At 42.3% G+C, this 25835-nt stretch overlaps 1 protein-coding gene across 1 annotated transcript in view; it reads right to left on the reverse strand.

The window, feature by feature from the left end:
• Positions 1-4375: 4375 nt before the first annotated feature.
• Positions 4376-25835, reverse strand: part of lrp2a (low density lipoprotein receptor-related protein 2a) — a 54520-nt gene continuing 33060 nt past the window's right edge. Inside the window, exons 49-81 of the mRNA XM_030757657.1 lie at positions 25619-25738; positions 24925-25056; positions 21660-21861; positions 21269-21564; positions 20510-21176; positions 19584-19754; positions 19281-19504; positions 18990-19167; positions 18165-18361; positions 17798-18043; positions 17489-17617; positions 14668-14787; positions 13438-13554; positions 12612-12728; positions 12301-12438; positions 12006-12128; positions 11748-11876; positions 10212-10343; positions 9976-10107; positions 9751-9894; positions 9505-9670; positions 9298-9426; positions 8987-9210; positions 8704-8883; positions 7863-7982; positions 7591-7681; positions 7403-7470; positions 6526-6643; positions 6297-6417; positions 6029-6136; positions 5690-5806; positions 5521-5592; positions 4376-5424 (exon numbers count right to left, since the gene is read on the reverse strand). Coding sequence (XP_030613517.1) covers positions 5254-5424; positions 5521-5592; positions 5690-5806; positions 6029-6136; positions 6297-6417; positions 6526-6643; positions 7403-7470; positions 7591-7681; positions 7863-7982; positions 8704-8883; positions 8987-9210; positions 9298-9426; positions 9505-9670; positions 9751-9894; positions 9976-10107; positions 10212-10343; positions 11748-11876; positions 12006-12128; positions 12301-12438; positions 12612-12728; positions 13438-13554; positions 14668-14787; positions 17489-17617; positions 17798-18043; positions 18165-18361; positions 18990-19167; positions 19281-19504; positions 19584-19754; positions 20510-21176; positions 21269-21564; positions 21660-21861; positions 24925-25056; positions 25619-25738 — 5399 coding nt within the window. The 3' untranslated portion in view covers positions 4376-5253. The remainder of the gene's footprint in view (positions 5425-5520; positions 5593-5689; positions 5807-6028; positions 6137-6296; positions 6418-6525; positions 6644-7402; positions 7471-7590; positions 7682-7862; positions 7983-8703; positions 8884-8986; positions 9211-9297; positions 9427-9504; positions 9671-9750; positions 9895-9975; positions 10108-10211; positions 10344-11747; positions 11877-12005; positions 12129-12300; positions 12439-12611; positions 12729-13437; positions 13555-14667; positions 14788-17488; positions 17618-17797; positions 18044-18164; positions 18362-18989; positions 19168-19280; positions 19505-19583; positions 19755-20509; positions 21177-21268; positions 21565-21659; positions 21862-24924; positions 25057-25618; positions 25739-25835) is intronic.

Below are 25835 nucleotides of genomic sequence, written 5' to 3' on the forward strand. Positions count from 1 at the left end.
CTTTAAGGGCAGCAACTTCTTCTGGGAAGCTATGAACTTGACACCATCTCAGCAGCAAGATTTTGGCATCCCTGTGGCTGAAGAGCTGACTGTGTTCTGACCTTGTCGTGAGGCCTCTATTAGTTCCTTCCATGAGTTATACTGCGTTGCATCAGGAATGACATCATCGGTGTCCACTGCTGTATAGCAGGAAAAGGTGATACTTTTCAATTCCGACGGGGTTCGGGGCTTCGTTTGAGGAGCGGGGGCCCTTTGCTCCAGCGACCAGGTCCTGCTAGGTCTAACAATGACATTCCCTTAGTTATGTCATCAGACAGGTTGTTTGGACTGTTGATGTACCGCCAAGCTTGTCGGTCAGTCAGTTCTTGTATCTCTGATACACGTGTCCTGACAAACACCTTATATCAACAGGAATCTGATTGGAGCCACTCCAAAACTGTGGTGGAGTCAAACCACAGAACTGTTTGTCGGATAGGGAGTGTCATCTCGGTCTCTAGAAGTTTGGCAAGTTGAGCCCCAGCTAGTGCTGCGCAGAGTTCTAAGCGGGGTATAGACTGTTGTCTTTTGGGAGCTATTCTTGACCTAGCCATCACGAAGGAGGTGTAGATGGCATCTCCTGTATGGACTGTCAGGTTGGCCACTGCTCCATAGGCTCGCTCCGAAGCATCACAGAAGATGTGAAGATCAAACTTAACATCTTGACCTTCCACAGGGTTTGGTGAATAACAACGAGGAATAGATACCTTGTTAAGGTGTTTCAGTTCACTCTCCCAGGCTTCCCAGGCTTCCCAGGATTCTCGGAGGGCAGGCGGCAAATCTGGATCATCCCAGCCTCTTTGCTTGGACCAAAACTGCTGGATTAGCACTTTGGCGCGGGTTGTGAATGGTACCATGAATCCTAAAGGGTCATACTGGCTAGCCAGCACTTGGTAGGCTGTCCTCATGGTCAGTGTGGAGTGTTCAATAATTCAATACCGATAGCCTAGGGTATCGGCTGCACAGTTCCATCGCAGGCCTAAAGTGGGTCAGTATGACTCTGGCTCAGCCACTGGTCTGCGGCTGAAGATCTTGTGTCAGTGGGAAGATGAGCTATCACTGATGGTTGATTACTGGCCCACTGCCTGAGATTGAACCCTCCCTCTGCCAGTAGAGTGCACAGCTGGTCAACTCTTTCTTTGGCTGCAGATCCGGTGGTTAAACTTTCAAGGCAGTTATCGACATAGAAGCTCCGTTGCACAGACTGTAGCACTTCCGGATGGCTTTCTTCATAGTTACGAGCATGGTGCTGCAGTGCAAAGATGGCACAGCATGGGCTGCTTGTTGTGCCAAATGGCAACACCTGCCATTCATACACATTTGGGGTGTTCTCACAGTGCATGTTTCTCCAGATGAACCGCAGGAGTGGTCTGTCCTCGGGTAGAAGGCGGATTTGATGAAACATCGCACGGATGTCACCACTTACTGCTACTTGGTGTTGCCTGAATCGGATGAGGACACCCACTAGCGATGGACATAGCATTGGCCCAGGTAGGAGTTGCTCATTCAGGGAGACATCTTGATGCCAAAAAGAGCAATCGATAATCAGACATGGTTTGTTGTTGTGACATACATGATGGTGGGGGAGATACCAGGCTTCTGCTGACTGCTCCGCTTCACTGGGCTGAAGTTTCTTAATAAAGAATAAAGGTCTAACTGTATGAACGTCTCTACTTGAAGAATTCTTAACACTCCCAATAGTCCTTCTCTGATACACAACTTACAACCCCATCCCAAACCCACAAACAAAACAACTTACACAAAGCCCACCACATAGTATAAAGCTTTCAGTAAAACTTTAGACACTTTTCAAAAAAAGCTCTGAGCCACTGTCCTCCTCATCCTGCCGTAATAAACATAATAAAGACCCCCATGAAAGCCAAATCGAGACCTGTAACAACCTTCCCTGTCCCCATCACTGCTCTTGTAAATATCCATATGTAAAGCGCACACAATATAAGTGGCACAACAACAGCGTACGGTGATATTTTCTGTGTAATGGTGCATGTCAAGCTCACCATTACATATATTTACATCTAAACGTCATATAATACGAGGACGAGCTGAGAATAAAATTTCTTACCATGAAGCGGCTTCAGAACAGCTGTTCGTTTGCAGCGATAAAACCGGTCGAATCAATGAGGAAGTCCTCTAATGAATAATAATCCACTCGTGAGTCATTTAGTCACTTTGTGGGCGGGCCCTTGCCAGTTAAGGGATTAAAGTTTGTGACTGTGTCAATACTCCTCTACCGTATATGTATTAACCCTCTTCACCCTAAGATAAAGCTGCATCTGATATTTAAGTGCATTTGTTTCAAAGGTTTCAGAAAAAGTGTTGCCTGGTTTGATGAGTCTTAATTTCTGTTGCAATATTCAGCTGGTAGGGTCAGAATTTGGCCTAAACAACATGAAAACATGCGTCCATCCTGTCTTGTATCAGCGGTGCAGGCTGGTGGTGGTAGTGTAATGATGTGGAGAATATTGAATATTGCTTAAACACCACAGCCTACCTGAGTATTGTTGCAGACCATGTCCATCCCTTTATAACCACAGTGTGCCCATCTTATGATGGCTGCTTCCAGCAGGAAAACTGACCATGTCACAAATCTCAGAACATCTCAAACTGGTTTCTTGAACATAACAGTAAGTTCACTGTGCTCAAATGGCCTCATCAGATCTTAATCCTATAGAGAAATGTTGGGATGTGGTGGGAGCAGTGGTGCAAAAAGGGGGTATGCACTATATGCAATGCATAGCGGCGCCGCACAAGAGGGGGATGCAAAAATGATGTGGGAAAATATTTCACTAATTGCATTTTCTGTATTTAACAGCTGTGCATATGACATGATCAATAACAGAGGCGTGGCGCTGATTAGGCGCCCCTGCGCTCCTTCACCTCCCCTCCTCCTGTCCCATTTAAAGACAGTCTGTAAGTTATGTCATAAAAGTCTTGTATTTTATAAGTCCATGAATAAGTGATCTACACACATGAACACAGTAAATGTTGAGAGGATGCGGATGGTGCATTGTGTGTGTGTGCGCGCGCGTGTGTGTAGTGTTCTAGCTAGCGGTAGATCGCATGGCGCCGCACCGGTCTGAGATGCCCTTTAGTCGGGCTGAGGATTTCACCGCTTCACTTTCGGAGCTCTGCTGTCACTGCATTTAGCAAACAGGAGCTGCTTTTATCGCAGCTTGCGCCTGAATTATTTCACTGTAATTTACAATCTATCACAGCGCAGGGAAAGTTCACAATGTGCACGTTTGATGTCCCTAAGGTCATGCGCACACTTGATTTCGCGGCTACAGAAATCGAAATGACAGCCAGCACGAATGAGGAGAAGTGAGAAGAAAAATGAAGATCAAATGAAAATTTCAGGCATGATTTAAAATGTGCAGATGAATTGTTAGTACGAAAAATGATTTCTTATCCGATTACTTAATTGATGGAATAATCGATACAATACTCGATTAATAAAATAATCAATAGTTGCAGCCCCACTTGTATTCAGAAAGCCATAGTCAAACATTAGTTTTCAGCACCAGTGGAGCTGTGAAAGACCTTCAAGAAAAATTACATGCACCTCGAGAAATGTAACTACGGGTTCACAAAGACTGTTATTAGGCTTTAGATGTGCTTTCTGGTTACATGTGTAGGCCCCTTCACTCAGCTTTTAGCGGTTAGCATTAGCTTGCTAATCAGCATTTGGGGGGGCGCCTAAAAATGTGTCCGCATACACCTCAGAAAGTATTGTAGCGTCCCTCAAACAGACCACAGCGAAAGCTTGTGCCATTTTACTTGCTGTTTATTTGGAACCAAACACAGGCTACTGTAGGCCGTAGCCAAGGCCAAAACGACAGAACTGTTCCTAGGAACTACTGCAGTGCTCTTCAGCCGTCTCTCTCTCACTCTCTCGCGCGCGGGCACCAGCCCACACGCCCACCCCCCATGCACTCAGCCAATCACCAGCATGTTCTCTTGTAGACTCTCTATTATAGGAAACTAGAATGATTGACAAGCTTTGCAGCCTCTAAGTTATTACACATTTAAAGACACTCAGTTAATCCTATTGCTGCAGTGTAAGAATGCCTCTGCCTTAACTAAGTAGGAATTCTGAACACAATAACGTTAACACATCAAGAACTTATAACTCAGTCTGTTACAGTATATAGCTGCGCCCCTGGGTGGGAGATTCAGGTCTATGCGATGCTATCATGTCAACATGGATCAAAATCTGTCGAGAGTTGACACCCTCTGCATAAGCGGAAGTAAATAGATGAAAATTAAATACACTGTAGCAATAAAGTGAATGAGAGACCATGTTACAAAATAGGAAATTTATTCATGCATGTCTCAGCAGCAGAAATTGAATCCATTTGGGCATTTCCCCCACAGATAACATTTTTATTTGTCCTCATTATGATAAAACATAGATCAGTCTGTAAAGAACTTATTAGAAAATGTCTACATCTGTGTTCTCAGGTCATAAATTGCTCTTTAAGATGATCAACTACTTATCCACGCAATAGACGTGGGCACGTTCAAGTACTGTTCCAAACTAATTTGGCCATCATTTGTTCCAGTAATATCACTAAAAAAAAAAATCATGTCAATTCAAAGTCACAAAGATGACATAAGGTAGAAATTAGTTTGATTAAGTAGAATCCAGGTATGCTTTGCACACATATCTAACCTCATGTATCTGTTTAAATTGGAGCACATACTGATGAGTTCAAATCTAATTTGTCTTGCTTTAATTAAGCCTTGAAATGAGGTATATATTCAGTGGTGAAACAGATATTATTATCCATCACATTTCTCCAATTTCCTTTGATCATTTTGTACATTCACAATGCAGCTCACCTTTTTTATGTGTCATTGTCTTTATGTTGAACTATTTAGGATCTATTTCAGAATATTTCTGACAAAATCTTACTGTTCAGATTTACAAATATACAACATATTTATTAACATTTCTATCAGCAGCTTCAGTGCAAAGATATACATAACGTACATCGGGATAAAGAAAAAAAAAACATTAACACAAAATTGGCATAAGAAATGACAGAAGGCATAGTCACAGAAGACGTTTTTCTTCATTCTATAGAAATGTACTTCTCTCTCTTAAAACAATTCGAGTTTGTACACAGGCTGCATAAAAAAATAAATTCTGTGCAAAGTGTGTTTCTTTTTCGATTCCCATCTGTGAGAGAGGGGTTATACGTCACTGTCCTCTTTGACAAGGTTGGCCGTGTCTTTGAAGCTGTCCTCAGTTGGCGAAAAGGTGTTGGGGCGATCCCTCCTCTGAGGTTTGGCAGGGGGGACAAACGGAGATGGCTCAGGGGCAGAAGACTCCCCGCTGCTTCCTACAGGTTTTTCATCCCTCATCTGTAAAACAGCATAGATGGTTAAAAAAAAACAGAGAGAGCGCACCCCCAGCTTTCATGTTTTCCAACTGATGTCTTCAAAAATGGCCAGACATACCTCTGAATATGAAGGGTTTTCAAATGTGGTGCTTGGCTTTAGTTTTCGTTTGAATAAGCTCCACTTTGACTCCTGCTAACAAACAAAATCAGTGAGGTGCTGCCATACATGAGCGGTTTAAGGTATTTAAAATAGATTTCTATGGGCCTTCTGTGTCCTCGATATTCACCTGGACAGGTTGGGTGCTGACGGTAGATGTGTTCACGACGCCTGCGCTCTGGCCTCCACGGTAAGCCAGGTTTACAAAGTTGTTCTCCAGCTGCTCACCGCTCACGTTCACAGTCACCTGTTTGAAAGCAACAATGTAACAGATCATACTGATTATAAATCAGATCTGTTAATATGTCAGGCTCGTAAAATAATCTAAAAACAGTAATGCTTTTGTGGTTTGTTTTTTCATCTTTTGTATTACATAATAGAGGCACCTGGTCAGTGTTGCCCTGATGGCCGCACAGAACACAGACTTAATTTTCACACAAAAATGATTCACTTCTTCATTTGTGAGTACCTGTGTGGCATGAATAACAGCAGCATCACCGGACGCAGGACCAGTGGCATAAAGAGGGTTCTCAAATGTAATTGGCTGCCTTCCAGCCTCCATGGCAAAATTATCATCCTATGGAGATATTATAGTGGTGAGATTGTGTTTATATTCATTACTGAACTTTAAAAGATTTGTTAACCTCTCAAATTTCTGAAAATGCTGATTGGATTATATTTTTTTTTACTGATCCTGGAAATGATTAACTGCTAGTATGCGTCTGTCCAGGACTCACCATCTGCATGCCCGTGTCAATGAATGACACTCCAATGTGTGAGGGTCCAAGATCCACATTATCACCCGACCGAAACGTCACCCCATTCCCAGTGTCAGCGGATTTCACCAAGCTGCTGAGGCTGAACAACACAAAACACTCTCACCGGACCGCTGTTCTGAAATCTATACTTTAGCTCCATCACAGTTTTAATTGATAAAAACATGCAGTGAAAGGAAGCGACAGATACCTGGGTAGTTTGGGCATGGACGGGATGAAAGAGCCTGTTCGTTTGTAGTTGAGGAAAACCCCAACAGCCAGTGCTCCAGTAATCAGGATGATAATGACTGCCAGCAGAACAGCCACAGCTAAGGAAAAAAAATGGAGACTCATGGTTACACAACATCTGCAGCAAAGTGTAGATCATTAACAATACTAATAACTAATCTATTTCTGTTTGTGGGTTTTAGAAGACCTGTTGGTTTATGTTAAACATTGGTTGACTGTTGTGTTACGTAACTAGCTATTAAAGACTCTGATTTCTACCACTCAACAAATTCAGCAAATGCTGAGCCAGACTGTTCCCATCTTGACCTTTTAGGTAAATAAGCAACTGACTTCTTCAGCACATGCACATGTCCTGCACTGCATGTATGAAAGACTCCAACAGGTCATTTATATCTAACTCGTTATGAAGATGCAAGCAACATGTAAAGTAGAGCCTGACTGATATAGAATTTATAATACCCGTACTGATATTTGATGATTTAAAATCAGACTTTTTTTTTTGAAAACATGAACAGATTTCTCTAACATTTGTTATGTGTAATTATTTATGAGCCTTTACTAAAATAACATGACAATGCAGTTTAAAAATAAACTTCTTTTACTGTCACAACAAGTCATGGATTTCTCATTTACACTCTGCCTGGGTGTTGTCAACAGAAAGTCACAGAGTACCCTCTGGTGGACAAACTATATAACGTCAACACTCATAACTCATAATCACCCAGTAAGAATGCCAATACTGATATATCAACAAATAGCTAATAGCAGCCATTAATATCCTGCCTGCCAATATATCGGTCAGGCTCTAATATTAAGACGTTAAGATATGAAAATGGTACCTGTTCCTGCTGGGGCACCACTCGACTTCCCCATCTCACAGTAGCTGCCCACATAGCCATAAGGACATCTGCACAAAATCATGATCAAATGCAATAAGACTCTTTAGCTGCAGGAAAACTTAACTGGTAAAAACAATTTAAAGTGCGCGACAGCGACGGGTAAAAATGGCAGCTGCAAATGAACTCACTTGCACTTGGGCAGACCCCCTTCATCAGTGTAGCAGGTTCCACCATTCATGCATCTACATGCAAGGGGCATTGTAACAGGAGCCTCAATGGCTGCAGGAGCAAAAGCCAGGCGTACAGAGGGTCAACAACAATGAAACAATATCACACCACAGCCTCTCAAAACCACGCAGAAGGAGCCGAGCACGAGCAGAGGACAGAGGTATTAATGCACAATCCCAGCTTACATGAGGGTGCAGACAAATACATACACTGGAGTTGTTGTTTTTTTTACCTGCATCACATTCGTTGGAGTCAAACTCCACCGGAGAGGAGCCTTGCGGGCAGGCGCAGGTGTATCCACCAGGTCGCAGGAGACAGAGGTGACTGCACACATTCTTACAGGGGTTGGACACTAAAGACATCACAGAATGAAAACAACTTTGTGAGCAAAATAAAAAGTATTTGGGGAAATAAAGTGAATTGATAGCAAGCTAGTAACACATTCCATGACACATTATCACTTCAGCAAAGGTTTCATTACAGCTCATCTATAAATCAGCAGAAAACATTTCAAACTAATAACTGTGGTCATTCTTTCCAGGACCCATTTTTAGTTACATTAGCCCCTTAACTAGATTAAACTAGATTTTATGTATTATGCTTCTTGATTAGAACTTTTAAAACTGCAGCAAGTTTTAAAAGGGGGGGGGGGGGGGGGGGGGGGCTTTATAGGAAACCGGGGACAGAGTAAAGGGGAAGACACTTAGCAAACGGTCCTGGGTCAAACTCGGGCCATTGCATTGAGCCTTACAACATACCTGCTCAACCAGTGAGTTAAAGTGGCACCCATTCTTGGGCTCTTCACTGTTCAAAATGATCTTTACTGAGGTTACAGTGGAACTTGCTCCTCTCCCTTTAATGCCAATTTTTTTCTATTTAGCTGACCCTTGCTTTCAGCAGGTGGGTGGGGCTTCTGTGCTCACAGCCAGAGTGAGAACGCAACTTCGGTTTTGAGTTATTACATTTAAATTTACATAAAGTTGAAAGTTTACCAAGTTGTTTGTAATTACACTGACAATCACACAGAAGAGTGAAAACTTTACAAAATTACATAAATGCATATGAGTTCTGACCTGACTGATTGTGTCGGTGCTCCTGGTAAATTCGGACTTGTGTCAGCCAGGGGTTGATGGTTAGAACTTTGACTTTACTTCCCCTCCCAAACTTGTTTATCTTCCACACTTCACCTTTCTCTTTTGTCGTCCAGTACACGTGTCCCTCAAAGACATCCAGACTATAGGGATGTCCAATGTCTGGAAAAGCAAATGCAAACACAAATTTTACCCTACACAGAATCTAGCAGCATCTTATCTGTTTGAATGTCTGACTGGTTTCTCCAGATCTCAGTGTGCTGACCTCCTGATATGACAGTTCTCCTGTCTGTGCCATCAGGCTTCATAGATTCAATGATGTTCTCTTTGGAGTCACACCAATAGATTCTGTTTCCATTCAGATAGTCCACAGCCAGACCAGTAGGCCAGCCCAGGTCCTCTTCCTGTACCAGCACCTGTCTGCGCTGACCGTCCATCCATGCAGACTCTATCCTGGGGTTTCTGCCCCAGTCTGTCCAGTACATCATCCTGTCCAGAAGCATTCACAGAAATAACTGGTCATTTTCAGTTTTTAGCTTAAATCTTCCTAAACAAACGCTGTATACATCCTCATACCCAAGTGATGGGTTCACAACAATAGCAGCTGGTTGGTCGAGATCAGTGTGGATTAACCACTTCCTGTACCGCCCATCCAATTTGGCCACTTCAATTCGATTGGTCCCAGAATCTGTCCAGTAAATGTGTCTGTGAACAGTGATTAAAAATACTGATTAAATTCATCATTTAGGGCATAAAAGTTAAGCTTCATTTCTGGTAAATTACCTGCCAACCCAGTCCACAGCAATACCATCGGGATTGGCGATGTAGCGCATATTCAGGTCCACTTCTTTTACCGGGTTGTTGCCATAATCATTGAATGTGGTCATATAGGCACGTTTGATAGAGCCAAACTGAGATCCCCGACCCAGAACTGTCCAGTAGACAATACCTGCAGCACAACAGGGGAGTATTTTTGATATATTTTCCGCGTGAAACAGCAACATTAAAAGCGTACAGTAGCAGTCTTACTGAGGCCTTGACCCTCTGGATCCCACAGGTAGTCCAAGGCTTGGATGTGCTCGGCGTTGTCCACATAGTCTGAATACTGCTCAGAAGACAGGTTATACCGACGGATGCGAACATTGTCTGGCAAAAGCAGCACCGGTGGGTTTCCTATACAGAAAGTGAGGTGTTGTAAATGACGTTGACAATAATGAGAAATAAACTTTATTTACAAAGAACATTCTCCTTTACCTTGAGCGGCACACTCAGTCCCATGTGGCTCACCAAAAGAAAGAAAGCCATCAGCACAGAAACACTCATAGCTGCCCTTTGTGTTCTTGCAGTCCTGTGGACACATCCCGTATACCTCACACTCATTCACATCTGAAAAGGGACAAAAGAGAACATGAATTGAAAGCTGTAAAATAGTTGTGTGTCAGTGTGCAACTAGTTTTAGTTACACATTGACTAATGTGTGTGCTGTTTACCTTCACAGGTGTGTCTCTCTGTTGATCTGGGCTTGTAACCAGGTCTGCAGGAGCAGAGGAACCCGCCTTCTGCCAGGTCAGTACAGTTGTGCTCACAGATGTTGGCGGTGCATGTGTGCCCACTGCCATGGTCTGAGAAAAGTGGATTTAGAGAAAACATGCACTGAATGTTAAACTGGACACCTACACAGGTTAGCTGCATGGTTTATCATGTAGTCACTTTTTTACCAAGTGAAGTCCTGTTTATTAGTTGTCTTTTGTTTATTTACTTCATGCACTGTTATTTTATTTTAAAAGGCTACTTTTTGTTGTGAGGTCAGCTTTGGATGGTTGACCCCAGGTATTTAAATTCATCCACCTTCACTACTTCTGCTCCTTCTGCAACTTCACATTTCCACAAAACATTAAGTTCAATTTTAGTAGCATATGAAACCAGATGTATTTTAAATTATCTGTAATATTGTCTGTAAATATTTATCTGCAATTTACACCTAAAAATTAGAAAAAAAATATACTTTTTTTTTTTTATGTTTCAGTAATTGGTTACATTACAGCAATTTGAGTAAAATGTATTTGTTGACTGGTCCTCTTGAGACTTCCAGTGGTGCCAACATATATCAGCCCAAGATTTCAGTTTCTATCTGCTGATCATTGTTTACGAATGCAGATAAATTTTAAAAAGCTAAACTGCTATCACACACAGTCACCACACAACCTGTTTGCCTACACTGTTCAACAGTTCTCAGACACACTCATAATCCACACAAGGTCAAAATTATTCATACAGGCTCAAATGTATGAATTCACCCACTAATATTTGGTTAAATGTCCCTTAGCAAGTTGCACCTCAACCAGATGTATTTGGTAGCCATCAACAAACTTCTGGCATAATTCTGGCTGAATATTTGACCACTCTTCTTGGCAGAATTAGTAGAGTTTTTTTAAACTGGTTGGTTTCCTGGCAAAGACCCAGCTTTTAAGTGTTGTCTACAAATTTTCAATATGTTTAAGGGCAGGGCTTTGGGAAGGCCATTCCAGAAGCTTAACGAGCCATTTCAAAACAACTACAGACTCCAGGATTATCAGTTCAAGCAACTGTACATAGACACAAGTTATTCAGCTGTGTCAACACTTTGCCAAGGTCTGGAAGAAGAGCCAAACTGTCACCCTCACATGAGAGGAAATTGATTAGGATGTTCAGGAACAACCCAAGAATCACCAAGGCTCAATTCTGCCATGAACTGGAAACTGCTGGAAGACCAGCATCACTGTCCACAGTGCATCTGGTCAAAGTACAACTTGCTATGGGACACCATATTCATGTGTTTTAAAGTCATTCGAGATGTATGCTGTACAATCGTTCCACCTTGGGGAAAAAAAAGTTCAAAGAAACCATTAAAAACCCCAAATTACTATGACATTCATACCCCTGATGAGTGTAAACCTTTGACCACAACTGTAGTTGAAAAACATATTTTAGATTTATTTATCCACTGTGACTCTGTTACTAATATGCTCTTTGCTGATATTACTTACGGCAGCCAAGCTCATCTGACTGGTCTCCACAGTCGTCATAATCATCACAGGCATACTGAAGAGGGATGCACTGTCCATTACTGCATTTGTACTCATCATCTGTACAGGGTCCATGTGTTGGATTTTGACCTTAAACGAGAGAAACATACTGAATCTCACCAGAAGCTGTAAAGATATTCAGTTTTGTTCAAGTAGCAGAGTAGATAACATTATCAATACATTAGGATAAGAGTAAAAGCTTAAAAAAAGTGTGCTTACAGTTTTCCTGCCTCTCATCAGAGCCATCACCACAATCATCAACTGAGTTGCACAGCTCGTGGCTGTAGATGCAGCGGTTATTGTCACAACGAAAACGAAATGGAGCCTCACACTGGATGTCCACTGTGGATGAACAGAGTCAGAGGGTCTGAAGTAAACTTACTTCGGCAGATTCAAACATTCAAATAAACAGCCCACTGCACAAAAGCGTGCAAACCACGAGTTAACATGCTGGAAGATTTGGTTTTGTGTGTGCTGGACCTGAGTGACTGTGGGTGTTTTAGTAACTTCTTACAGCAGAGATGAAGCTCCTCATCTGAGTTGTCTCCACAGTCATTGTCTCCATCACATTTCCAGTGAGGCTGGACACAAATGTGGTTCTTGCATTCAAACAGGAAGGGGGGGCAGTATGTGCCATTGGGATAGCGGGTGGCTGAAAATCAGAACCAGTCTGTCAAACTAAATCTGTGACTTTTACACAAGAAAATCAACTACCAAACAATCATCGGTCCCAATGAGACTGCAACAATCAAGAAGCAAATATAAAGGATGTAATTATGTTACCAAAGCACAGACAGGGAAAACCGAAAGAGAAGAGACACTCACGGCATGACGTCTCATCTGTGTAGTCCAGACAGTCAGCATTCCCGTCACATTTGAAACGTTCAGCAATACAGTGTCCACTGCCGCACTGGAAGTAGCCAGGATGACAGGTCCGCAACTCTGCAACAAAAAGCACAAAATAAAGCATTACTTAACATGAGTGAAAATCATTACTTACAAGTCTCAAAGCTACAGATTTTTCTAGATAGGTAAAGGATGTCTGCGGGTCTTTTTAAGATATTTTAATATCACTTTAAAATTTAAGATATTTATCGTTAAACCTGCATCTTCCTATTTCCAACTTGCAAGCTGCCTAGCAAGACCTTCATCATCTTTGGCGTTTCCACCAGTAGACTGATAAGCCTAGCAGTCTATAGCTACATCTAAAAACAGCCTTAAAGGGACATGATCTAAATCTGTGCATATGGCAAAAATAGTGGCATCGTGTGCTGGTAATTTTCATGGTGGTGTGACTTAAAACATTTAAAAACTGAATTTAAACCATTTAATACTTATTGGTTAATTTGTATTTAAGACATGTTAAGACTTTTTAAGGAACCATAGACATCCTCTTATTTTACATCTATATTCACCATGAATAACTTCTGTGAGACTTAAGTTTCTAAAGCAACAACCTGTCTGTCCAGCACTCCCTGTAGAAACTTTCATTTGTAGCAGACTGAATGAACTCTTTTTGAAAAACTGACCGTTGGTGGTCCTGTCCGTCTGTGCTTCAAAACTTGAGGTTTTATTGCTTCTTTGTTTAGCGCAGCCCTCCGTTACTCACAAACAGCCCGATCCTGAGCCAAAACAAAGAGCCTCCACTTACCACAGTCCCTTTCATCCGAGTTGTCCTCACAGTCGTTGTCATGGTCACAGACCCAACGGTCGGGAATGCAGCGCAGATTATCGCAGCGATACTCGCTCTCAGTGCATGCGCGTGGTGCTGGGAGAAGACATGGAAACCGAAATTATACAATGTGGAATCCAAGAAATGCAGAAATATGACTTTTGTTGTTACTAAATTTGAGAAAAATTGATCAAAACCACTTGAAAGGCTCTCATGTGATTTCTTTCTTTTCGACCTAGACAAATGTCACAAACCTGTGACCTCAAATGCTGAATGTATGATTTTCTTACATGTTAAAATTTTAAATAAGGGACCTTATATTAACCAAGGAACTACATGCAGACATTACTCTGCACTGAGCTCATGAGTTCAAGGAGACAAACTCTCTTTGCATCAGCAGGCAGCGCAGCAACACGAGGAGCTGCACTGCTGTGATTAAACGTCATTGCTTTGCCTTTGAGTAACTACATTACCCTTATTACCTGACATGTTCTCAGACATGTTTAAATTCTCCAGGGCAAAAGGTGACAGACTCCTTCACTCCCTCTTTCTGACAGACTGAGGACAACCTGTTTCTCCAGCGGCTGATAAGACTTCCTCTCTCACCACTCCACTGTCGGCAGAAGTCTCGAGCCTCTTACGAAAACCTCCTCAAATGTCTGATAAAACGATAGCAAGGCTGTTCCTTGCAATCAACAACCTGTTTTCATTTGTGCTATAGTAAAATATCATATCATTATCGCAAACTGCCCTGAAATTTCATGGTATAATTTTGAGGCTATATCAGCTACCACTACTGCTTACTCTTGTTTGTTCTTTTTCATGTCCTCCATCTATGAATCTTCTCTACGGTGCTGCTCCATAGTCAACATCTTTTGTCCAATATATCCACTATTCCTCCTCTGTCCATGTCCACACCATCTCAACCTTGTCTCTATTTGTCTCCAAAGCGGTCAACTTGAGCTGTCCCTCTGACGTACAATATATGAAAACCACTACTACTACTACATAAAATGTACCCGTAGTGCACGCAGGTTGGTGGATGATGTCCACTCTCATGTGAATTCACTGGCTGAATAGCAGCACTACTCTCACATCTGATGAAATTGTACCAAGGAACTGGCATGTTATAGTTAACATAGACAGACATTTAGGATAATGTCTAGAAATAGCTCACGGTGTTTATCTGTGAGAGTGGAGATTACTCACAGCAGCTGCGCTCATCTGAGTTGTCCCCACAGTCGTCGTCCCCGTCACACCTCCATCTCAGCGGGATGCAGCGGTGGTTGTCACAGCGGAAGTCTCCATTAGGATCACAGGTCAGTTCATCTGAAGAGAAGCGCATGGCACAATAAAATAATGATGCTCCTTTACACTTTTTTTTCAATTTAATACTACTAGCGTAAGTTTTGTGTAACTTTTCTTCTGCTTAAAGAGCACTCAGAGATGTTCCCTCAATTAACTTCATGTGAAACAGAGTGAGCACCTGAAGGTAAAAAGATGTACAAAACTTTTGTAGCAGCAAGCACAAGAAAACTTCTACTACTGTATTTTTTTTAAAAATGCACTGGAATTTTTTTTTTTTTGGCAAATCCATCCATCCATTTTCTTCTGCTTATCTGGGGCTAGGTCACAGGGACAGAAGCCTAAGCAGAGAAAGTCAGATCTCCCTCTCCCCAGCCACCTCCTTCAGCTTATCCGGGGGAACACCAAGGTATTCCCCGGACAGCCAAGAGATATAATCTTTCCAGTGTGTCCTGCATCAATCCCAGGGCTTCCTCCAGGTAGGACATGCCCGGAACACCTCACGCAAGAGGCACCCAGGAGGCATCCCAGTCAGATGCCTGAACCACCTGAACTGGCTCCTTTTGATGTGGAGGAGTATTGGCTCTATTCTGAGGCTCTCCCGACCTGTTTTTTTTTTTTGGTCATTACTCAAAGCTTGTGACGGTAGGTAAGGGTAGGGACATAGATTGACCAGTAAATCGACAGCTTCACTTTTATGCTCAGCTCTCTCTTCACCACGATAAACCGGTGCAGCATCTGCATCACTGCAGCTGTGGCCCAAATCCATCTGTCAATCTCCTGCTCCCGTCTCCTGTCGCTCGTGAACAAGACCCAGAGATACCCAGAGAACTTCTCCACTTGGGGCAGCAACTCATCCCGAAGGACAGTAAAGCATTATAATACATATGACATATTTAAGGAGGATGAAATATAAGCATGATTTTTAGGGGGGTTGATATTTTGTGCTGTTTTCTTTTTAATTCTATTTTAATCACACTTTAAAATCAGTAAACATTTCATTAGACACACCACTAAAGCCAGTGCAGTCCAATAAAACAGACCTCAAACAAAACCCACCAGCATGAAAATTTTTTTTGTATCCTTTTCGAGTATAAACATCTAACACTAAAACACAAATTACAGCCTTCATTAGGGTAACAGTTTGAAAAAAACTGAACATTGTAATCTCTGTGACGGTAGGATTTCTTTCAGGACTGATGTATTTGAATGAAGCTGGTTGTAGATAAGAAAAAGTAAACTGAATGCATACTTTGCATTATATCATTTGTTATAAAAGTTCTCTGACATTAGTCGGTCATCATGTTGGCACCAACATATAATGTATTAACCATTAAAAGTATTCTCAGTGTTGAAAAAATGTTGTGTACAGCAGTAAGAGATGAGAAAATATGAGGTTTTATCAAGAAGCACAGAGAATTTCTAGACATTTAGGTAATGATAAAATGTCAGTTTGAAATAAAAGAGCTCTTGGTTTTTAATTAAACTGCATAAGTGGTAGAGGGAGGAGAGCAGCCTGCCAAAGACAGATGGGTGACCCATATCCATGCCAGTGTATGTCTGTTGAGGATAAGGCTGCAGGAGATGAGAAGCACAGAAGGGAGAGGAGTGGAGCAGAGCTGGTCTGAGCCATCGCTACCACACAGCGCTGGGGGTCAAAGATAGCGCAGTGTTAGCTAGTCCTGCCCTCCTAGCCCTCCACCTGGTCCATCTGCTACATTCTTACAGGAAGATTAGCACAGATCTCTACTCCTGCGCAGGCATGGCACTAATGGAGTGAGGGCCTCTGATAAGAGAGGGGAGGGCCGCGGAGAGTGTGTTTGGATCGCAGCAAGTACAAAGAGCCTTGTGTGAACCCTGCCCCCACGCAAGGACAGAGCAAAAACACACACATATAAACACATACAAGTGGACTCATACCAGTGGACAGCTCATAAATCTGTGGTACTCCCAGGGAGAGGCAAATGGTGGGGGAGGGTAAGTGGTGAGATGCTCTCCATCAGCATCAGCACCTCCCACTATCACACTATGTAACGTTCCACAGGAGGTTGAGGCATTGGCTAATGGTCCCTCACTTACTCCTTTGGCTAATGTCTTGTTTTGCACCTGATCTGACTCTTCTTCTTCGTTTCTCATAACAAAGTTTGTAAATGCAAAAATCATCATAGAGTATCAGTATGAAATATAAAAGCAAAACTATGTACAATGAATGTTATTAACAATGTTGTGCCACTGTTGTCTGTTCTGGGTAAGGGACCGGATGTCTGCACAATTGAGATTTGCAGATTTCAGCAGAAGATCAAGTCAAGTGTCCTGTGGGCAACTGTGAGTTCTGTTTCCTTCAGTGAGTTCAAAGACAGCCATCATAAGGATACGATCTGGGTCCACACATGCTATGTGACCGAGCCAACGAAGTTGTCTACATTGCTGGTGTGAAGTTGAGGGCATTAGTGATTAGTAACGTGGTCTTGATAACTAATGTTTAGAATAGTCCTGTAGAAGTTCAATTCAAATTAAGTTATTTTTTTCTTAACAGATTTACACAAGAGCCACGTCTCACGAGCACAGAGAAAAATGCTATAAACCATGGTGCGAATGATAAAACATCAAATTTAAAAATACAAACAGATCATGCTGTAACGCTTTAAAAGAAGGCACGATGTGTGTGTTTAAGAAAAACTCAATCTTCAAATTGCTGCCACTACCAAACTGGACGGAAACTCACCGCAGCCCTGCTCATCGCTGTTGTCTCTGCAGTCATTGTGACCGTTGCAAACAGACCAAAGTGGCACGCAGCGATAGTTCGTCCTGCAGTCAAACTCTGTATGGTTATCACATCGATATCCTGGTCCCACTTTGGAGAAAACAGTATAGTAATTAAAGATTTTTTTAAATATCCCTATGTATAGACACTTAGTTTAAAGGCTGTAACTGTGAAGGTTTAACTCTAATGAAAAAAAAGCTCTAAGTTTTTTTATGTAATTTAGAATGACACTTAGTGTAATAAAGAATTAATAAACTGTAAATTACTTACTGCACTCCTCTAAAGGTTCATCAGAATTGTCACCACAATCATCATCTACATCGCATTTCCAGCTCTGTGGGATACAGCGTCCGTTGCGGCATTTAAACTGCCCAGGGCGACAAGTCCTGGAGGAGCAGTGTGCAGGGTCCTCATCAGACAGATCACCGCAGTCATCCTCACCATCGCACTGCCACGACTCAGGGATGCACCGCTTGTTTGCACACTGCCATTGGTGGGACTCACACTGGTGTGTAGCTAGAAAGTAAACAACTCAGCAGTTTGACAGTTGGCAGATGTGTATTTTTTAAAGTCACTGCAACATGAGAAACACAGTCGAAGGAAAAAAAAAGCTTCAAAGAATGAATAACAAACGCACCACACAGCACAGCGTCTTCATCTGACCCGTCGTGACAGTCCTGGTTGCTGTTACACAGAAAGTGCGGGCTGGTGCAGTTTCCATCGCTGCACTGAAACTGGCCAAGCCTGCAGTGGCGAGTCGGACAGGTGGAGGGCTCGTCTGAGCCATCCCTGCAGTCCGTCTGACCATCGCATTTCCACCAAATAGGAATGCAACTGTTGAAACAGAAGTGAGCATTATGTAAAGCTTTAAATTATGTAGTAAACCCATGTGCTGAATAATTTAGTCCAGACCAAAACAGGTTCCTTGATTTCCTTTAAGCATTCAAACTTCTTGCATCGCCTTTGTACAGACTTCTACACATCTCCAAACATTTACATTTTTAAATGCATTTTAAATACACTATAGAAATACACGAAACCTTTGCCAAAGTAGTAGTGACCTGTGAAGATGTATTTTACACAACCGGATCAGCCTCTTTTTTAAATGCAAAATGTGCAAAAATTATTGCCATATATTAAGGCACAAACACTAGGTGGCACTGTTCTTCAAAAGTTGTACAGTGTACTTCAAGTTCTTGAACTGACAAATGAGAAGATGGAAAGATGAAGATTTTCCAAGTAAAGCCAAAAAGAATAAAAATGCATAAAGTCATATCAAGGATGTAATTAGCAGGGACATTTTTTTGGTAATTTTTTGGTGATGATCATAAAAAATCTTGTCCCCCTCCTAGTTCCAATAATGTATCACAGTCAACTCAGCAGTGATGTATAAAAATTTGTCGCTCAGAATAAAAAAAAAAAATCTGAAAAATTGCCAAACATTAAAGAAACTTTAACAAACCGTTCATTGTTAGCACATCTGTACTGGGTGCTGGTGCACATCGGAAGGCATCGGGTCAGACCTCCTATTTGGACAGTCAGGAAATGGTCTGGGCACTCACAGGTGTGTTCTCGCCCCCCGTGGTGAATCAAGCACAGGTGAGAGCAGCCTCCATTGTTCACCGCACAGGGATTGGTTACTGTTAGAGGAGGAGCAACAGTCATTAAAACACTCTCTATCAGCCACAGCTGGGAAAACACAGGCCAGGTACTGTTTAGTTTGTAGTGAATACCTGTATCAGGATTCACTCACCAATAGGCTGTCTGTAAGGATGGTACACATGGATGTCAAATGGTCTGTGTGTGGTATTAACAAGGACTTGACGGCCAGAGCCATCGTATTTGTTGCCTTTCTCCACCGTGCGTGTGTTCCAGTCAGTCCAATATATAGTGTCCTCAAACACAGTCAAGGCAAACGGGTGTGGCAATTCTCCATCGTACACTGTGTGCCTGTGCTGACCATTCAAGTCAGAGTATCTGACAGAAGAAATAAAAGAGTTATTGTTCCCCACTTACTGCATGGTAAAAGTATCTGACTGCTTTCTGATGCACTTACTCGATATAGTTGAGATGAGCATCAGACCAGTAGAGCCTGTCATTTGAGTAGTCGATTGTGATACCATTGGGCCACTCGATCTTTGTGGTGATGATGGCCGATTTGTTGGTTCCATCCATTCCAACCCGACCTATAAAGGCTTTGTCTCCCCAGTCTGTCCAGTATACAAATCTATTAGGGAGAAAAGACAAATACTTTAGGCCACTTTTCTTGACCTAAGAAAAGACAACAACCAACATCAAGATGATTCAAGAGTCTGACTGACAGTGTTTAACCCCAGTTCCTCATATGGAGACATTACATTTGGGCTTTTCTCCTCAGTACTGTTTTATAGTTTGCTAAGCAATGCTGACTTGCTTAGCAAACTATAAATGCTGACTATTGTATTGTGCTCCAAAATGAACTTACTGCCCCCACATGAGGATATACTTTAAAAAAAAAACGAAAGGATGTAACAACTATCTTACCAGGTATCAACTTCCTGTTCAAACAAGAAGCTAATATTATATACTTACAAGTTCCAACTAATCAGAAATAGTTAGCTGAGATTAAAAATGCATCCCAAACAAGAGCTAAGGTGTCAGGAGTTTAAGGGAATACCTGCTTTAGCATTTGAGATTAATGGTTTTAACCATAATGGTTGGTTATTTAGGTGTGGTCCCACATATTTTGGTATCAGGATAACAATGAAACAATCAATGATAAATAAAAGCTACAATAATATTAAGATACCAGTAAAATAAAAAAATCCAACAATCTACAGTTTTGTGATTACATAATGCTTTTCAAGCGCCACAATAACAGCTGTTGGACTTACTGAATGCTTCTTGCTCAAATCCCTGCTACCTGCACTGTGAAAATTGGAAATTTCCAGGAAATAAGCAATCTGGTGCCAAGCAAACTAATAATATGACTTAATTCCTCACCCATATTTGGGATGCAACACAATGCCTCTGGGATTTTCAAAACAGTAGGTGTTATTGGCATCGACGCAGTGTTCAGCTAGTTTCTTGACAAAGCGGCCATCCAGTTCAGACACTTTCAGACAATCCAGGAAGCTGTCAGCCCAGTAGAGTTTCCTGGCTACCCAGTCAACTGCAAGGCCCTCCCCATGCAGAACTCCATTAACCACCACCTCTCTGTTACTGCCGTTATTATACATCCTTTCTATCACTCTGCGGCTCACATCGATCCAATAGAGACGCTTATCAACGCGATCAAAATCCATGGCCACCACACTGGTCAGGCCCTGTAAAATGAGAGAATAGGCCTGCCCATCTGTTGATAGGTTCCTCAGGTAGTAGCGGTTGCTGAAGATCAGGTACGGTGAGATGTTGCTGTTCTGACGGCAGCTGCGCCCATCCGGCTCTCTGAGGAATCCTGGAGCACACTTGCAAACGTGGGACCCAACAGTGTTTTCACAGATTTGACTGCACACGCTGGGGGTCTCTGCACACTCGTTGACATCATCACATGTTTTGCTGTCAGACATGAGGCGGTAACCAGGATGACAGGTGCAAATGAAGCTGGTAGGTGTGTCGGTGCAGTTGTGATCACAGTGGTGAATGGAAGGGTCCGTGCATTCATTGATACCTACAGTTAGAGAAGTACAAGAAATATAAAACCAACCACCATCTTGAATTTTTTAATGGCTAATGGGCTTTATCGAAAAAGTCAACACTCACCACATCCTTTCTCGTCACTGTTGTCAGAACAGTCATCGTTCCTGTCGCACACCTGGTTCAAGGGGACACAGTGACCATTGTCACATCTGAACTCTTGAGGGGGGCAGGTAGGTGCTGGTGTGTGGCACATGTGCTCCAGTTCATCGGACTCATCCCCGCAGTCGTTGTCGCCATCGCAGACAAAGTCACGTGACACACAGCGGCCATTCTGGCAGGTGTACTGTTGTTGCTGGCAAGGCTGGTACCTGCAGCCCTGCTCATCGCTGCTGTCTCCACAGTCGTTACGGCGGTCACACCTGATTTAAGGAGAGCAGGGAAAATTAACTCAAATTTCCAGTCAGACTCATCACAGATGTCATTTATGGCATTATATCACAGAGTTCCTTCTTACCTGTAGGAGCTGCGTATGCAGAGGCCGTTATTACAGGTGAACTCATTGATGCCGCAGGACCTGCGTGTGCAGTTCTGACGCTCATCTAAAGCATCCGCACAGTCTGCATCTCCATCACACACCCAGTCACGGGGAATGCATTTCCGCTGAGGCGGCCTGTTGTTCACACAAGTGAACTCTGCACTTGAACACGTGCGATTGGCTGAAAAAGAAAAACCAAAACAGACAGGGGGTTTACAAGAAGTTAAATAACGACTATGATGACCCAGTGTCAACCTACATATTTTGTGAATCCAAACATTCCAAACTGTATTTCAAAGCATGCAGCTATAAGGACAAATTCTTTATCCATCTAATGTGATTGCTTCACATTGTTTGAAGTGAGTCTCCTACAGAGGATCAGGCAGTGCTGAAGTCTTTAGCTTCAGGCATCTTATTTTTGGAGCACACATTGGTGGGATGTAAGAATCTTGATCCACCCTGAGCCAGGAAGCAAAAGAAAGGAGACATGCACAAAGTAGCGAGTGAAGCAGGAGAAATCAGGAATGTCAGCTCCTTGGACTGGAGACCTTCTACAGGAGACTAAGATGCTGGAAGCTCACTTCCATTGTCTCCCTAAACAACACTCATCCAGTGATGTGTATCTAAATCAGCATCCTGCATAACAACAGGGAGCAAGAGGGGGCAAAGTCGAGAAGTGGTGGAGAACAAGAGGATGGTCTTCAACGTGGGGTGGGGCGGTAAAGAAGTGAGAAGATGTAAAAAAAATATTTAAGAATTACCAACTCATGGTTTAATACTTCTGCCATTAAAAGGATTAAGGGTATGGCAATGAAGAACTGCGTGCTGTTCAGATGTGGTATCTGGCACAAAGGTGTTAGCAACAGATCCTTTAAGTCCTGTAAGTTTTGAACACCTGGCACCAGAATGTCAGGTGTTCCCCGGCTAAACAATGCACAGGCACTTGGCCATCCACATGATGTAAAATACAACTTGATTCATCAGACCAGACCATTTTCTTCCATTGCTCCATGGTCCAGTTCTCATGTGCCCATTGTTGATGCTTTCAGTGGTGGACAGGGGCCAGTGTGGGCACCCTAAGCTATGCAGTCTCATACACAACCAAGTGAGATGCACTGTGAATTCTGACACCTTTCTATCAGAACCAGCATTAACTTTTTTTTGGCAATTTGAGCTACAGCAGTTCATCTGTTGGATTGGACCACACAGGCCACTCCCCATGTGCATCAGTGAGCCTTGGCAGCACGTGACCCTGTCCCTGGTTCACCACTGTTCCTTCCTTGGACCACTTTTGATCAATATTGACCACTGCAGAGCACGAAGACCCCACAAGAGCTGCAGTGTTGGAGATGCTCTGACTCATCTAGCCATCACAATTTGGCCCTTATCAAACTCACTCAAATCCTCATGCTTGTCCATTTCCTGCTTCAACACATCAACTTTGAGGACAAAATGCTTGCTTGCTCCTTAATATATTCTAATTCTTGACTCAGTGTAAAAGCTAAGTAATAAAAGCAAATTACATTTGTAATTAATTAATTACATTAATTACTCTAATTTTTTCAATAAAATTATAAAATTAACAGCCGTTACCTTTTTTGTGGCGATTTTAACATAAGACAGCAGTGACGAAATTTGGAAAATTAAAAATTTTCCAAATTTTCTAGAGCCAGACAAGTTGTTTTAGTCATAAAGATGTTAACTACTATTGTTTACATTGAAGGTTTTGTGTGTCTCACTGAATGCTGGAGAGGTTATGTTTTCAGTCATGTTTGTCTGCTTGTCTATTAGCAGGATAACTCAGAAAATTATGAATGGATGGAGTTGTTCGGGGTGGTACAAAGAACAATTGATTAAATTTTGGTGGTGATCCAGGAATTTTATTATTGTGAAATGGAGACAATATTCACATATTTGCATATCTTAAAAGGGTTTGAACCAAAATTGATTAAACTTCGTGGAAACATTCCTTAGGGGCCCAAGAACATCACTGCCGAAATGTTAAAATTCATATGTCAGTGAAATTCTTTATCTATCAGGATGTAATTTTGTACTCGGGTATATAAAAAAAAAAAAAAAAAAAACAATTACTGTTGATAACTTATTGTTTTTTTTCTATTTGCAATTAAAATACTCAATAATGCAAAGTGAACTACAAGCCCTATGCAAAAAAAATCACACATACACATACACGGTTCTGATTTCAGCAAAGTTTGTTTTGTTTTTTTTGAGGATGCTATTAGGGTACAGAAATATAAAATAAATCCAGACTGTATATGCTATTATCTGTTCATGTAAATCTTATTTTTGAAATAAAAATATTTTACAGTTTATTTTGCAGTTTTTAAAAGCCAAATTTCTATTCTTTGTGTTCTAGTAATTTATGATGGAGTATGCATTGGGAACATTGGGTGGTATCTACTGCAGGGTAGTTATTTGCCTGAGTGCGAACAAAAGGCCAGACTGGACGGGACCAACGGCATCAATACAGAACAAAAATAAACTTGACTAGATTTCCAGAAACCAGGGTAAACAAACAGGAAGCACACAGCGGAAAAACAATGATGGGGACACAACAACAGGCATAGAAAACACAGGACTTAAATAACAAAAGGGCTGGAAAAAGGTGAGGAGCACAGCTGAACGTAATTACATTGATGATGGGGGAAGCAAAACTGAACACAACACACAGGGACCAGACGCCTGTCAAAATAAAACAGGAAGTGAGACGAGGGAACAAAGATGCAGACCTGACACAGAACACTGGGAAAACACAAGGAACTAGAGATAACAAAGTAAACCCCACAACCAAAAGGAACCCAGAACAGACCAAATAAAGCAAAGCAAAACAAAGCACACAGGGTCAAAAGGACGCCGGGCCATGACAGTGCCCTTCTAGTTTAATTTATGGATGACAATTTTTTTTCTCCAGTGGCAGAAACAAGTTTCTGTAGTTACCAGTGCTGATCTTCATCTTCTTTTAGATGCCCCCTTTGGGGGTTGCCAATGTGGACCATCTGCCTCCATCTCACCCTATCCTATTATTTCTCATCTGCCTACTGGATTTGGCAAAGATGCCCAAACCTCCCCAATGACCCAGGCCTGGGACCAGCACTAAGAATACACTGGCTTAGGAACCCACCATGGCTGGGTTCTGTACCCAGCCTGGATACAAACATAAAAAGGACACACAGAAAGAAGTGACAGAAAAGAGGGAAAGGATAAAGGACTGAAGGGCGCATACCACAATTGTGTCTCTGGTCTTCGTCACTCATGTCACCACAGTCATTGTCCCCGTCACAGATCCAGGATGACGCAATGCACCGGCCATCATCGCAGCGAAACTGGTCTGTGTTGCAGGTTCTGCTCAGTGTGGCTGCAGGTGTAAACCATACACATTAAACTTCAGATACTGTAGATACTGTGTTTAACATATGCCAACTTCTATCCAATATAAATGTTCACTCCCTATTTTTCATTTTTGTAATTGCCAATTATCTCAGGTACTTCCCCCAGCTGCTTTTCCACTAATAAAGAAGGCACAATACAACACTGGCAAAGCTTTCAAAATAGTCATGGCAACTCCACATTCCCATGCATGGTGAGCTATCTCAACAAAAGCCAAAGTGAGGCTCTGTAACCCCTGGTGGACAAAGGGAGGGGGAGGTGCTGTTTGTCAGAGGACATTGAGGGGCGTCACCACAGAGGAATGCAGCACACAATAGGAGGCCTGACTGACCACATCATCAACAAAGAAATACACCACTGACTTGCAGTCCCCGCTACATCACTCACAGAACTCTCTCACACAGCACACAGATGCAGACTGGCGGAGAGGCATAAACACACAATAACAGAGCAGCTGATGATGGGGAGGGGGGCAGACACACAAAGCCAAAAGGCCCATTTTGGTGGTGAGAGAGTTTTTCAACACTCACTGCAGGAGAGGGGTTCATCAGAGCCGTCACCGCAGTCAGCCCCTCCATCACAGTACCAGTGGGCGGGGATGCAGCGGCCACTAGAGCAACGGAATTCGCTCTGGGAACATGTGGATGCAGCTACGGAGAGGATGCAGAAAGTTATGAAATCACTTTCCATTTCTCTCTAATGGCCATCTAGCTTATAACAAATCTTTTCGCTGATTGATCTACAGTG

The sequence above is a fragment of the Archocentrus centrarchus genome, chromosome 21, assembly GCF_007364275.1.
Source record: "Archocentrus centrarchus isolate MPI-CPG fArcCen1 chromosome 21, fArcCen1, whole genome shotgun sequence".
Lineage (NCBI taxonomy): Eukaryota > Metazoa > Chordata > Actinopteri > Cichliformes > Cichlidae > Archocentrus > Archocentrus centrarchus.